Consider the following 13,827-nt stretch of genomic DNA (forward strand, 5'->3'; position numbering starts at 1 on the left):
ACTCGGAGGCTGAGGCAGGAGAATGGCGTGAACCTGGGAGGCGGAGCTTGCAGTGAGCCGAGATCGCGCCACTGCACTCCAGCCTGGGTGACACAGCGCGAGACTCCGTCTCAAAAAAAAAAAAAAAAAAAAAAAAAGCCCTTTTAAAAAATTGATGAAGTGTTTTTATCTTAAAGCCAGACTGTTTAAAATATGTATGTAGAGTTCTTTTAAGGGAAAGTTTGCTTATGCTTTTTCTCAAAGGGTAGATGTATATGGAATCTATTGATTTGAATTTTCACACAAAAATAAGGTCATGCTTAAAAAGCATCATGCTAGTTTGAGATCTGCTTCATAGAACACTTATGAGTTTTCATGACTGATAACATAGAGACTTTAGTTATTATTTTCACTCTGTTTCTTATCTGCTCTCCAAATCCTATAACTGATTTTAAAGGAAGAGGTGAGGAAGGTAAAGTGCTGGTAAAGCTGTTAGGGAAGAAAAGGGAAGTTAAAAACAGCTGTCACTCAGCTTAATTCTCAAGAGCTGATGTGGGAGGAATGGCTAAGAAAGGTCAGGGACGGAAGAGTTATCTGTTTTGGTCCCTACTGGGTGTCTCTCTCTGTCTTTGCCTCCCAATGAAGGCACACACACTTTTGTTTGTTGTGGAACAGGAAGGCCGCATCTGAATAGCTCTTTTTTTTTTTTTTTTGGAGACAGAGTCTCACTCTGTTGTCCAGGCTGGAGTGCAGTGGCGCGATCTCAGCTCACTGCAAGCTCCGCCTCCCAGGTTCATGCCATTCTCCTGCCTCAGCCTCCCGAGAAGCTGGGACTACAGGCGCCCACCACCACACCTGGCTAATTTTTTTTTTTTTTTTTTTTGTATTTTTAGTAGAGACAGAGTTTCACCGTGTTAGCCAGGATGGTCTTGATCTCCTGACCTCGTGACCCACCTGGCTCAGCCTCCCAAAAGTGCTGGGATTACAGGTGTGAGCCGCTGCACCCAGCTGAATAGTTCTTTTTATAGTACCTGGTATCCCCTTGACTCATCTACATCTACTAGTCAATTATGTGGTTATCAGAACAGCCTATTGATGTGTTTTCGGTTGATCTGATGAGATCCCAGGTCTGGATGGGATTGCAAATGTTCTCTGCTCTCTTGTAGAGTAATTCTGTATATTTGTTTACCCCAGTTTTTAATTTTTTTAATTTCTGTGGTGCCACAGAAAAACTTATGTAATGGAAACCTAGTTGCTTAAGATAAATTAGCACACAGAGCTTATTAGAGATTAGCAAGCATCAACTGTAATCAAGTACTCATGAGAACTAAATGCAGAAGTAGTCCCTCCTCAGTGAGCTTTCTTTCTTTTTTTTTTTGAGACAGAGTCTTGCTCTGTCACCAGGCTAGAGCACAGTGGCGTGATGTCGCCTCACTGCAACCTCTGCCTCCTGGAGTCAAATGATTCCCCTGCCTCGGCCTTCCGAGTAGCTGGGACTACAGGCATGCACCACCATGCCCAGCTAATTGTTTGTATTTTAGTAGAGATGGGGTTTCACCGTGTTGGCCAGGATGGTTTCGATCTCCTGACCTCGTGATCTGCCCGCCTCGGCCTCCCAAAGTGCTGGGATTATAGATGTGATCCACCGTGCCCGGCCTCAGTGAGCTTTCTAATTATGAGACTAGGGGCACAGTGGCATGCATCTGTAGTCCCACCTACTCAGGAGACTGAGGCAGGAGAGCCCTTGAGCCTAGGATTTTGAGACCAGCTTGGACAACATAGCAAGATGCTGTCTCAAAAAAAAATTATAAGGTCTGGAATACCAGTCCTTATTGGTATTAGGCACTTGATACTCAGGGAGAACTGGATTTTCTGTTTTCTTACACATCTGTGTATCTTTTTCAGAGCCATCCAGAAATGGGCTTGGTGACGACCCCTGTCAGTCCTGCTCCTGCAACCCCAGTCACACCACTTGGGACTACACCACCTTCCTCTGATGGTGAGCCCACCACCACTTTGCTTTTCTTTTTTTTTTTTTTTTTTTTTTTTTTTTTTGAGACGGAGTCTTGCTCTGTAGCCCGGGCTGGAGTGCAGTGGCCGGATCTCAGCTCACTGCAAGCTCCGCCTCCCGGGTTTACGCCATTCTCCTGCCTCAGCCTCCGGAGTAGCTGGGACTACAGGCGCCCGCCACCTCGCCCGGCTAGTTTTTTGTATTTTTAGTAGAGACGGGGTTTCACGGTGTTAGCCAGGATGGTCTCGATCTCCTGACCTCGTGATCCGCCCGTCTCGGCCTCCCAAAGTGCTGGGATTACAGGCTTGAGCCACCGCGCCCGGCCGCTTTTCTTGATTAATATGATCTTAGATCTCTCAGAGTGAGCATAACTGTGCTGAACAAAGAACGTAGTTGTTAATTTTTTCCACTAAATTTGTCTGTAGTACTATCCTTCAGGCCTCCTAAATTTCCAAAGAAAACTTTGGAAAAAGACAGTCAAGTTATTTTCTCTGTAAAATAAGCTTACATAACTCTAGCTTTTACTCCTCAGGGAGTAGTTGTAGAGGCATGGAGTGCTAGACCGGAAAGGTCAGTAATGCCTGTCCTGCCACACTCTCAGGGTTCTTGTGAGGCTCAGATGAGATATTTTGTGAAAAATGCCACCTTGTGATTATAAAGCCCTGAAATGAATGTAAAATAGTAAAGTTATCTGATGTTACCATTTGATCAGTGAGGGAATTGAGGCCAGAGAAATGAAGCAGTTTGCCTAAGATCAGTGATAGTGTAGACTGATAACCCAAACATGTGAGCAGGATCTTATCTATTTTGTTTACTACTATATGCCCAGCGTAGTGCCCAGCATGGTACTTGCTTAATAAATATTCGTTGAATAAATGAATGAGAATGTGAACCTGGCATTCACTCACTGTATGTGTCTATCAGCCACTCCCAGTTGGAAATGACAGGCTTTGAGTGTATTATAATTGGGAGTTTGGTGGATATGTAAGATTTCTCTCCCTCAAAATAACAACAGTGAAAATTTCCCCTTCATAAATCTTATGGCTGGAACCTAAGAAAAAGGCAACAGAAAAGAAATTATGAATTTTTGCCAAAAACTTTGAGGTCTATTATAGGCTGAGTGTGTTTGGTGGAATATTGTAACCTAAAAACAATTTATGTTAATATTTGATGTTGTAGCTCAAAGATTGAACTTATTTTGGGTAAAGAAGTACAGGGCTGGGCGCGGTGGCTCAAGCCTGTAATCCTAGCACTTTGGGAGGCCGAGACGGGTGGATCATGAGATCAAGAGATTGAGACCATCCTGGCTAACACGGTGAAACCGCGTCTCTACTAAAAAAATACAAAAAACTAGCCGGGCGAGGTGGCGGGCGCCTATAGTCCCAGCTACTCGGGAGGCTGAGGCAGGAGAATGGCGTAAACCTGGGAGGCGGAGCTTGCAGTGAGCTGAGATCCGGCCACTGTGCTCCAGCCTGGGCAACAGAGCGAGGCTCCGTTTCAAAAAAAAAAAAAAGAAGTATAGACAATCCAACTTTGATCCTTTCTTTTTGCCTCCCCACTGTTTGTATGTGAAATGACCTTCTTTATTCTTTCTCTCCTTTAAGTTTTCATATACTACCTGTGGCAGTAACATTTCCAGGCAGTATAAACAGTACAGAACTATGACAGGGAGGTGCCATTGTTAGTCATATGTATGGTAGCAAATTGGATCTGTTTAGAATTGAAAGCCAAATCCCAAAATATCTTTTTTTTTTTTTTTGAGACAGTCTTGCTCTGTCATTTAGGCTGGAGTGTGGTGGTGTGATCTTGGCTCACTGCAACCTCTGCCTCCCAGATTCAAGTGATTCTCATGCGTCAGCCTCTTGAGTAGCTGAGATTACAGGCATGCACCACAATACCCGGCTAATTTTTGTGTGTGTTTGTTTGTTTGTTTGTTTGTTTATTTATTTATTTTTTTTTGAGATGGAGCCTCACTCTGTTGCCCAGGCTGGAGTGTAGTGGCGTGATCTCAGCTCACTGCAACCTCCACCTCCCGGGTTCAAGTGATTCTCCTGCCTCAGCCTCCCTGGGACTACAGGTGCGTGCCACCACGCCCAGCTAATATTTTGTATTTTAGTAGAGATGGGGTTTCACAGTGTTAGCCAGGATGATCTCAATCTCCTGACCTTGTGATCCATCTGCCTTGGCCTCCCAAAGTGCTAGGATTACAGGCGTGAGCCACCACACCTGGCCAATATTTGTATTTTTAGTAGAGATGGGGTTTCACCATGTTGGCCAGGCTGGTCTTGAATCCTGACCTCAGGTGATCCGCCTGCCTTGGGCTCCCAAAGTGCTGGGATTACACGCATGAGCCACCATGCCCAGCCCCAAAATATCTTACTGAGAAGGAGCACAAGTAGTAAGGATTGCCTACTTGTCTCTGTTTATTCAGGCCACAGAATAACCCAATGGAAATACTGTACTTTCTCTTTAAGAATGAAGCCTGCCCGGTTACCATGGATATCGAAAACCATATATATATATATATATATATATATATATATGTATGTATGTATGAGTTCCATGTGATGTTGGGGTTTGGATGCTTCAGAGAACTGCCTTTCAAACTGTTCATTGTGAACACTTCCACCCACACACTTGATTATGCAGTGGCAGGATTTGTGCTTACTTACCTACAACCAGTGAGCTTTTATTTTTTCTAGTGGGAAGATCAAGTCAGCCCACTTTCAAATGACTGTCTCCCTTGACAAAAGCTGCTGGGAAGAATTATGAAGCCAAAGATCAAGGAATGACTCTTCCTTAGGAAGAAGATTTTAATTTGTGAGGGATTTTATTCTGTCTCTGTTCTATTTGTTCTTTTCCCTGTCTCCTAACTCATTTCCTTCGTGGGGTTCCTAAGTATTACAACCTTGTTTTTAATTTTTGGATCTTAATTATAGTGGTATTCAGTAGCCCAGTTATATTTAAAGGTATGTCACTGGAGCCATATTTTTAAAAGCCGGCAGTTTAGCTATAACATTTGTTCTCAGCTCAGACTTTGCATTTGACAACTCAGCCTTGGCATGAGAGGACTTTCTGGTAAACTAAAAATACATATACTTCTATATTTTTACATATTATGTAAGATAGTTTTCCAGTAATTGCTGTGTATGAGCAGGAAAAAAGTCCCACTTAACAGTTAGGTGCCTCCTTGTATTGGACAAAGGGATGATTATGGGTTCTGAGCTTCAGAATAGGCTGTGGTTTGAAATGACATTCTTGGGTCGTTAACCCATAACATGAATTAAAACCTTATAGTATTTCAACTTAAAAATTTGTCTTATATTAGCTCTTGGAGGCCTAACTGGGAAAATAGCCAGGGGTTGGGCATGCTGATTTCTTTTCATAAGGCTTTTTGTTGTGCTTGCTGTTTATTATGGGTTCATAATATGCAAATGTTCCTCACTGTTAATAAACGTTCTCTGCTTATATCGTAATAACTCCAGGGGGATCTGTTACGGTTATGAATACATATTATGAGTAATATTCCAAAGTCAACTGAGTCTTCATGGCTGAAAATGTAGCAGAAAGCCATAGATTCTCTAGCTTTTCTGGGCCATTATAAGACTTCTTTAACTTATATATTATGTCTTAGGTGGTGTAAAAGCACTTAACAAGAGGTCTGAGTCTAATTTAAAGTCTTAGAATTTTGGGAAATCTACATTAAGACTGTGTTCTGGGCTGGGAACAGTAGCTCATGCCTTAATCCCAACACTTTGGGAGGCCCAAGGTGGGTGGATTGCTTGAGGTCAGGAGTTCAAGACCAGCATGGCCAACATGGTGAAACCCCATCTCTACTAAAATACAAAAATCAGCTGAGCATGGTGATGGGCACCTGTAATCCTGGCTATTTGGGAGGCTGAGGCAGGAGAATTGCTTGAACCCAGGAGGCAGAGGTTGCAGTGAGCCGAGATGGCACCACTGCACTCCAGCCTGGGCAACAGAGCAAGACTCTATCTCAAAAAGAAAAAAAACAAAAAAACAAAAACCAAACTGTGTTCTGTATGGGTCAGCCCTGGTCATTAGAGACCAATTATCCCTCATTGTTCACTGGGACTGTGGCTCAGTTCCCAGGCTGTTCCAATCAGTAATGTTCATCTGTTTGTATTTATGTATTTATTTGTGACAGAGTCTCGCCGTGTCACCCAGGCTGGAGTGCAGTGCAGTGGCACCATGTTGGCTCACTGCAACCTCTGCCTCCCGGGTTCAAGTAATTCTCCTGCCTCAGCCTCCCTAATAGGTGGGATTATAGGCACCGGCCACAATGCCCAGCTAATTTTTGTATTTTTAGTAGAGATGGGGTTTTACCAGGTTGGCCAGGCTGACCTCGAACTCCTGACCTCAGGTGATCTGCCCAACTCGGCCTCCCAAAGTGCTGGGATTACAGGCGTGAGCCACCGTGCTTGGCCTGTTCATCTGTTTTCAGTCTACTATTCCTTTTCAGTTCCCTTTCGGGGGAAAGGGAATTCTATCACTTAATAGTGGTAGAATTTGAATATAGTTCTGCCTTAACATTTTCCCGTCTCTGTCTTGGGTACGTCCAGCCTAAAGACTTGTTCTCAAAATTCAGCAAGATTTCTCCTTGTTAGGAAGGAATCATCACTGATTTTAAGTAGGAGACCCATCAAAGTAAAACTCATTTATATTCAATACAGATTTTTCCTTTAGGTAGAAATCAAAGTACCTTTAAGAATGGCCTTAAACTCTTTGGGGGTACTTGGGGCAGGAAGTAACATACCCTTCCCAGGATGCTGGGAGAAAAAGCACTGTTGCCGGGCGCGGTGGCTCAAGCCTGTAATCCCAGCACTTTGGGAGGCCGAGACGGGCGGATCACAAGGTCAGGAGATCGAGACCATTGTGGCTTAACACGGTGAAACCCCGTCTCTACTAAAAAAAGTACAAAAAACTAGCCAGACGAGGTGGCGGGCGCCTGTAGTCCCAGCTACTCGGGAGGCTGAGGCCAGAGAATGGCGTAAACCCAGGAGGCGGAGCTTGCAGTGAGCTGAGATCCGGCCACTGCACTCCAGCCTGGGCGACAGAGCAAGACTCCGTCTCAAAAAAAACAAAAACAACAACAACAACAACAAAAAAAAACAAAAAGAAAAAGCACTGTTCTTGGAGACTGGCCCTAGGTAGGAGAGCAGGTCACTGGCCTTAATTTGGGGAATAGGAAGGGGACTCTACAGGGTTAGGAAGAGTAGATAAAAGTTTTATGATGAGCACTTGGTCCTCCCTCTGTTGTGGAAAAAGCTTATTTAGTGATTTTTTTGCCTGCTGGCAAATTGGCTATGTGGGTAGAAGTGTTAGATGGAATATGTTGCAGGCTAAGTGCATTTTATCTGTTCTATTCCAGTTATAAGTTCTGTGGAACTCCCACTGGATGCAGATGTACAGACCAGTAATCTACTGATAACGTTTTTAAAGTATAGCTCAATTGTCATGCAGGACACCAAAGGTAAGCCATAGCTATTTTGGGGGCTCAGGAAGTAGAAGGTGTGGCAGGCAGCTGGCATCAAACAGCAACATTAATATTTTGAATTTTTGACAAGATGAACCCTTGGGGCCTTGTGTACTTGGTCTTCATTGGTGGAAAACAGTGATGTCTCACTGCTAGATGGCAATTAGGTGGTGTTGGGAAAACCTGAAGCTGGAGGGGAGTACTCAAAAATAGAACAGGAAAAAAATTGGTCTCTATGAAAACTAGCAAATCTTCTTAGCAGATCGTGGTAAGTAGATGCAGACTCTTATGTGTGGGAAGTGAAGGGATTAACACGCTTCAGGGAATTCCCTTTTGAGGACAGGAACTGAAAGCATCAGCTCGTGGTGAGAATTAGAGGACTGTCGTATACAGTACAGTAGGAAGAGGTGAGATTCAGAGGGACTGTGTTCTTAAACACTTAAAATAGAAGTGTCAGTACCCATCCTAGAAATGCAAGAGTGGAAGTGGGAGAGGATTGAGTGTTGGAAAAGTTTGAGGTTTTGTTGTGTGATGTCCTGTTTTTCCTCTGTTTATGATTTTGCTATGACTTTTTACTTGGTGGTAGAGTAGTGGAGTGGTTGTCCTAGGAAGGGGTTGGGAAAAGACTCAGCAAATTCTATCCAGTAAATATCTTAGTTTTGTTTTTCCCCCTACTTAGCATTTTTATTTATATAGATATATGTGAGTGTTCACAATTTTTGTGTGTTTGTGTTTATTGTGTAAAGTATATATATCAAAATTTATCATCTTAACCATATTTAAATGTACTATTTAGTTGCATTACCTACTTCCATATTTTTGTACAACCATCATCACTGGCTGGGTGCGGTGGCTCATACCTGTAATCCCAGCCCTTTGGGAGGCCGAGGCGGGAGAATCACTTGAGGCCAGGAGTTCACGACCAGCCTGGCCAACATGGCAAAACCTTGTCTGTACTAAAAATACAAAAATTAGCCGGGTGTGGTGGCATGTGCCTATAATCCTAGCTACTCGGGAGGCTGAGACAGGAGAATCACTTGAACCCGGGAGGTGGAGGTTGCAGAGAGTTGAGATCATGCCACTGCACTCCAGCTTGCATGACAGAGTGAGACTCCATCTCCAAAAAAAAAAAAAAAAGCTGGGCGTGATGGTTCACGCCTGTAATCCCAGCACTTTGGGAGGCCAATGTGGGCGGAGATTGAGACAGTGGTGAAACTCCATCTCTACTAAAAAAAAAAAATGCAAAAAAATTAGCCAGACGCAGTGGTGGCCAGCTGTAGTCCCAGCTACTCGGGAGGCTGAGGCAGGAGAATGGCGTGAACCTGGGAGGCGGAGCTTGCAGTGAGCCGAGATCGCACCATTGCACTCCAGCCTGGGCGACAGAGAGAGACTCCTTCTCTAAAAAACATAAAAATAAAAAAAAAACCCATCATCATCCATCTCTAGAACTTTTTCTTTTTCTTTTTTTTTGAAGGCAGGATCTCAGTCTGTCACCCAGGCTGGAGTGCAGTGGTGTGATTTCAGCTCACTGCAGCCTCGACTTCCTGGGCTCAGGCAATTCTCCCACCTCAGCCTCCTGAGTAGCTGGGACTACAGGTGTGCACCACCATACCTGGATAATTTTTTTGTGCGTGTGTATTTTTTGTAGATATGGGGTTTTGCCGTGTTGCCAGGCTGGTCTTGAACTCCTGGGCTCAAGTCATCTGCCCACCTTGGCCTCCCAAAGTACTGGGATAACAGGTGTGAGCCACCGCACCTGGCCTCAGAACTTTTTCATCTTATGAAATGGAAACTCTGTACCCATTAAACACTAACACTCCATTTTCCCCTTGCCCCAAGGCCTGGCAGCCACCATTCTGCTTTCTGCCTGTATAAATTTGACTACTCTAGGAACCAGATATAAGTGGAATATATCCCAGTTTTAGGATTGCCTGGAAGTAAGCCTTTGATTTCATGATGACACTGAGCTAGCATTTTTTCCCCCATTTTTTGTAATGAAAAAATTCTAGTATACAGAAGTTGAAAATAATTATGAAGTGATTTACCTATATACTCATTAACATTTTGCCATACTTGGTTTGCACTTAAATTTCTTTCTGTGTATCATTGTTGTTAATTTGTCTGAATCATTTTATTTTATTTTATTTTATTTTTTTTTGAGACAGAGTCTTGCTCCGTTGCCTAGGCTAGAGGGGAATCGCAGCCAACGCTCACTGCAACCTCTGCCTCCTAAGTTCAAGCCATTCTCCTGCCTCAGCCTCTGGAGTAGCTGGGACTACAGGCACGTGGCATCACACCTGGCTAATTTTTGTATTTTTGGTGGAGACAAGGTTTCACCATGTTGACCAGGCTGGTCTCAAACCCCTGACCTTGTGATCCGCCCACCTCGGCCTCCCAAAGTGCTGGGATTACAGGCATGAACCATCACACCCGGCCTGGCTGAATTATTTTAAATGAAGTTGCAGACATCATAACTCTGCTTTACACATAAGTCCTTTAACTTATATTGAAGACATTTTCCTAGATATCCAGAATACCATTATTATATCTGAGAAAGTCAACAGTAATTCTCTAATATCATGTAATATTTAGTCCCTGTTTCAATATCCCCATTTGTCCCCAGAATGCTTGCTTTTTTGGGGCAGAAAGCTAGCATTTTAATGAACATTTTTATTAGCATTTCTTTTGGTACCTACAGGTTGATCCCGTGGGCTTCTTCTATTTAAAAGGATTTTTTGGCCAGGCGCTGTGGCTCATGCCTGTAATTCCAGCACTTTGGGAGGCCTAGGCTGGAGGATCACCTGAGGTCAGGACTTTGAGACCAGCCTGGCCAACGTGGTGAAACCCTGTCTCTACTAAAAATACAAAAATCAGCCAAGCATGGTGGTGGGCGCCTGTAATCTCAGCTGCTTGGGAGACTGAGGCATGAGAATCGCTTGAATGCGGGAGGCGGAGGTTGCAGTGAGCCAAAATCACGCCACTGCACTCTAGCCTGGGCGACAAGGGCAAAACTGTCTCCAAAAAAAAAAAAAAGAATTTTTTTCCTAATTACAAAAATAATTGAAATATTCTTATTAAAAATTAAAACATTCTAGCAATAGTTAACTTAGAAAGTGAAAGTTCTTTGTAATTTAAACTCTCCAGAGTTAATCACTCTTAACAATTTGGCATAGATTCTTCCTTTTTAAGACTTCTTTATAATAATCTTTAAATCCTTTTTAGGAACTAACTGTTCAGTAGTTTATATTTGGGTTCTTAAATTATGGTCTGCAGATGAACTTCAGATTCCCAAATAACCAAAAAACCAGTTCCACTTTAGAAGCAAAATTGCTGAAATACTATGGTTTTTGCCACTTTACTTTCTGTGAAGAGAGATTAATGCCTTGTAGGTGGTTTAAGATTCCCTTAGGCATTAAGTATACTCTAGAAGGCTCTTATTTGCCAAGTGAGGTAGGTAGGTTTCTGGTTGGAGAGTTTTCGGGAGTTTCAGAATGGAGCTGAAAGGCAAGAACTGCATAGTAGGAAAAGACCAGGATTCAGAGGCTTTTAGAGTAAGAAAGAAACATTGGTAGACAGAGATAGGAGAGCTCAATGATAAGTATGGAAAATGAAGAATTGCCAGAGCAGAAAGGAGCCTGAGTGGGCAGAGTCTAAGATATGTTACATTCAGACATGTTGTATTAGCTCTGGGAGATTTCTGCCTTGCAAACTTAGACTTTTTTCTTCCTTTATGTCTTGCGAGTGTTCTCTTTCGAGAGAGAGAGCTGTATCAGGGATGAGATAGATGTAAGTAGTCCATGTCACTAACTCCTAACATAAAGCAATCCATTGGGAGCTGCAGAGATAGCTGAACCTCTGAGACTTGGCAAGTGAGATCTGGCAAGCAAGGATAACAAGACTTGTATGTCACTTTCTTGAAGCCATTGCTTCTTTATGGAAATGGTAACCTCTTTCTTTCTCAGAAGTATTGCAGCAAGCACAGAATAGAGAAACTGCATGGATGTGACCTAGAAAATGAACTTTTAGCTTTGCCTGATATAACACAGTGAACTGAGGCCCTTGGAACTCATTTTTAGCTTTAGTGATTATATAAGCCTCTTTGTCCTGGTCACTTGCCATCCATAAAATGGAAGACAAAATTAAAGGCTGATTAATTGCACAATGAGTGGTCTTTGCCAACAGGCAGCCTAAATATGGCAAAGGGCAAGGTTAGGAATGAAGAGTTAATTTCAAAAATGACTCCTGTGTGGCTTTATTGGTCCAGCTTTCTTCCTGCCTCAGCCCCTGACCTGCTGCATGCCTTGGTTAGCTCATTATGTTTTTAGCAGCAATAGAAGCAACTTTTTCTTGGCTCTGCTTCCACCCCCCCACCAGGATATTATCTTTTTCTTTTTCATTATATATTTATCATTTAAACTCCAAAAGATACTTTTAATAGATATGTATAAGGTATAAAGTTTATAATAACTATAATAGCATAACTTATAAAGTATAATAATAAAATGAACATATGCGAACCTAACACCCAACTTAAATGAAACAACATTAATGCTGTTGAAGCTACCTGTGCATCCCCTCCCTAATCACTTCTCTCCTCTCCATTCTCCAGAATATTTTATTTATATATTGTATTTATCATTCCCTTGATTTTGTTTGTTTGTTTGTTTGTTTTTTGAGACAGAGTCTCACTCTGTCGCTCAGGCTGAGGTGCAGTGGCACGATCTTCTCGGCTCACTGCAACCTCTGCCTCCCATATTCAAGCAATTCTCCTGCCTCAGCCTCCTGAGTAGCTGGGATTTCAGGTGCACGCCACCACGTCTGGCTGATTTTTGTATTTTTAGTAGAGATGGGGTTTCACTATGTTGGCCGAGCTTGTCTCCAACTCCTGACCTCAGGTTATCCTCCCACTTCAGCCTCCCAAAGTGCTGGGATTACAGATGTGAGCCACCAAGCCTGGCCGCTATTGCTGTGGGTTTCCCCCTGGTTTTAAAGCCTTTATTCCTTGGAATTTTTCTGACTTTGGTGGTGTCACCTTAAAGAAGCTTCTGCTCAACCTTTACAGGAGATACTAGGCAAAAAACTGTAAAAACCATGTATATCTATGCATAGACTTAAAGTTGATTCACCAAAGTCTTAACAGTTATAGCATTTGGGTGGTATGATTAAATTTGGTTTTTATTGTTATGTGTGTGTATGCTTTTTTTGAGTTTAAAAGACTGTCTATAATGAAATATGCCTTAGTTTTGTATTCATAAACACTTTAAAAATTAAAAAAAAATTTTAAGTGGAGAGATAGCTGCAGGCTTTTCTGTGGGAGTTGCTTCTCAGTTTTTGGGAGGATAGTGCCATAGAAACTCTGTGGCTAAAGGTAGGTAGAAGAGTCGTGAATCGGCCGGGCGCGGTGGCTCAAGCCTGTAATCCCAGCACTTTGGGAGGCCGAGACGGGCGGATCACTAGGTCAGGAGATCGAGACCATCCTGGCTAACACGGTGAAACCCCGTCTCTACTGAAAAATACAAAAAACTAGCCAGACGAGGTGGCGGACGCCTGTAGTCCCAGCTACTCTGCAGGCTGAGGCAGAAGAATGGCGTAAACCCAGGAGGCGGAGCTTGCAGTGAGCGGAGATCACGCCACTGCACTCCAGCCTGGGCGACAGAGCGAGACTCCGTCTCAAAAAAAAAAAAAAAAAAAAAAAAAAGAAGAGTCGTGGGCATTGCTCTTTGGCTATATCGGGGCTTTGATGAAGCTATAGGAAATGTCAGGTAGGGATTATCATCATTACTCTTTTTGCAATGCCTATCTCTGAGGAGAGGTGAGTATATTTGTGGACTGTAATCGCCATTATGCCATCTAATTGTCAGGTTTTAATTGATAGATCCCATTTTTGAGAAAGAAGCAGGTCAATGTCAGGGTAAATAGTAATAGCTAACTTCTACAGCACTGTAATCCATTAAGAGGTCTTCTCTCTAGAGTGGACTTCAGTCTGGGTCCTGTTGAAGCTAATTTGAAAATCATGAGCCATTTGTCTATTTTGGCTATACTGGCGTGATCCTCTTCTTACCTCCTTTTCACTCCTTCATCCACAGAGTTTCTGGAAAGTAAAGTAAGCTTGATGGGTTCTTGTACTTGGCAGTAATGGATTAGCTCTTTTTTGTCCTTTTGTGTGTGGGCTTAGAGCCCTGCTATTGAGTTTGCCTTCTTCTTTTTTAATAACTAGAATGTGAGTTGTGAGAGACCAGGGACCTTTGTCTGTTTTGTTCAGTGCTGTATCTCTAGTGCCTTGCACAGTGCCTGCCACATAGTAGGTGCTAAGTAAATATTTGTTGAATGAGTAACTTTG

The 13,827-nt window shown here is 42.9% G+C and overlaps 1 protein-coding gene across 4 annotated transcripts in view; it reads left to right on the forward strand.

Annotated features, from left to right (window-relative positions):
- ARMH3 (armadillo like helical domain containing 3) overlaps nucleotides 1-13,827 on the forward strand; it is a 223,436-nt gene that overhangs the window by 51,418 nt on the left and 158,191 nt on the right. For all 4 annotated transcript variants that reach the window (XM_071069235.1, XM_071069234.1, XM_071069233.1 and 1 more), the window contains exons 14-15: nucleotides 1,885-1,978; nucleotides 7,383-7,484. In XM_071069235.1, coding sequence (XP_070925336.1) covers nucleotides 1,885-1,978; nucleotides 7,383-7,484 — 196 coding nt within the window. The remainder of the gene's footprint in view (nucleotides 1-1,884; nucleotides 1,979-7,382; nucleotides 7,485-13,827) is intronic.

Source organism: Macaca nemestrina, chromosome 9 (genome assembly GCF_043159975.1).
Source record: "Macaca nemestrina isolate mMacNem1 chromosome 9, mMacNem.hap1, whole genome shotgun sequence".
Lineage (NCBI taxonomy): Eukaryota > Metazoa > Chordata > Mammalia > Primates > Cercopithecidae > Macaca > Macaca nemestrina.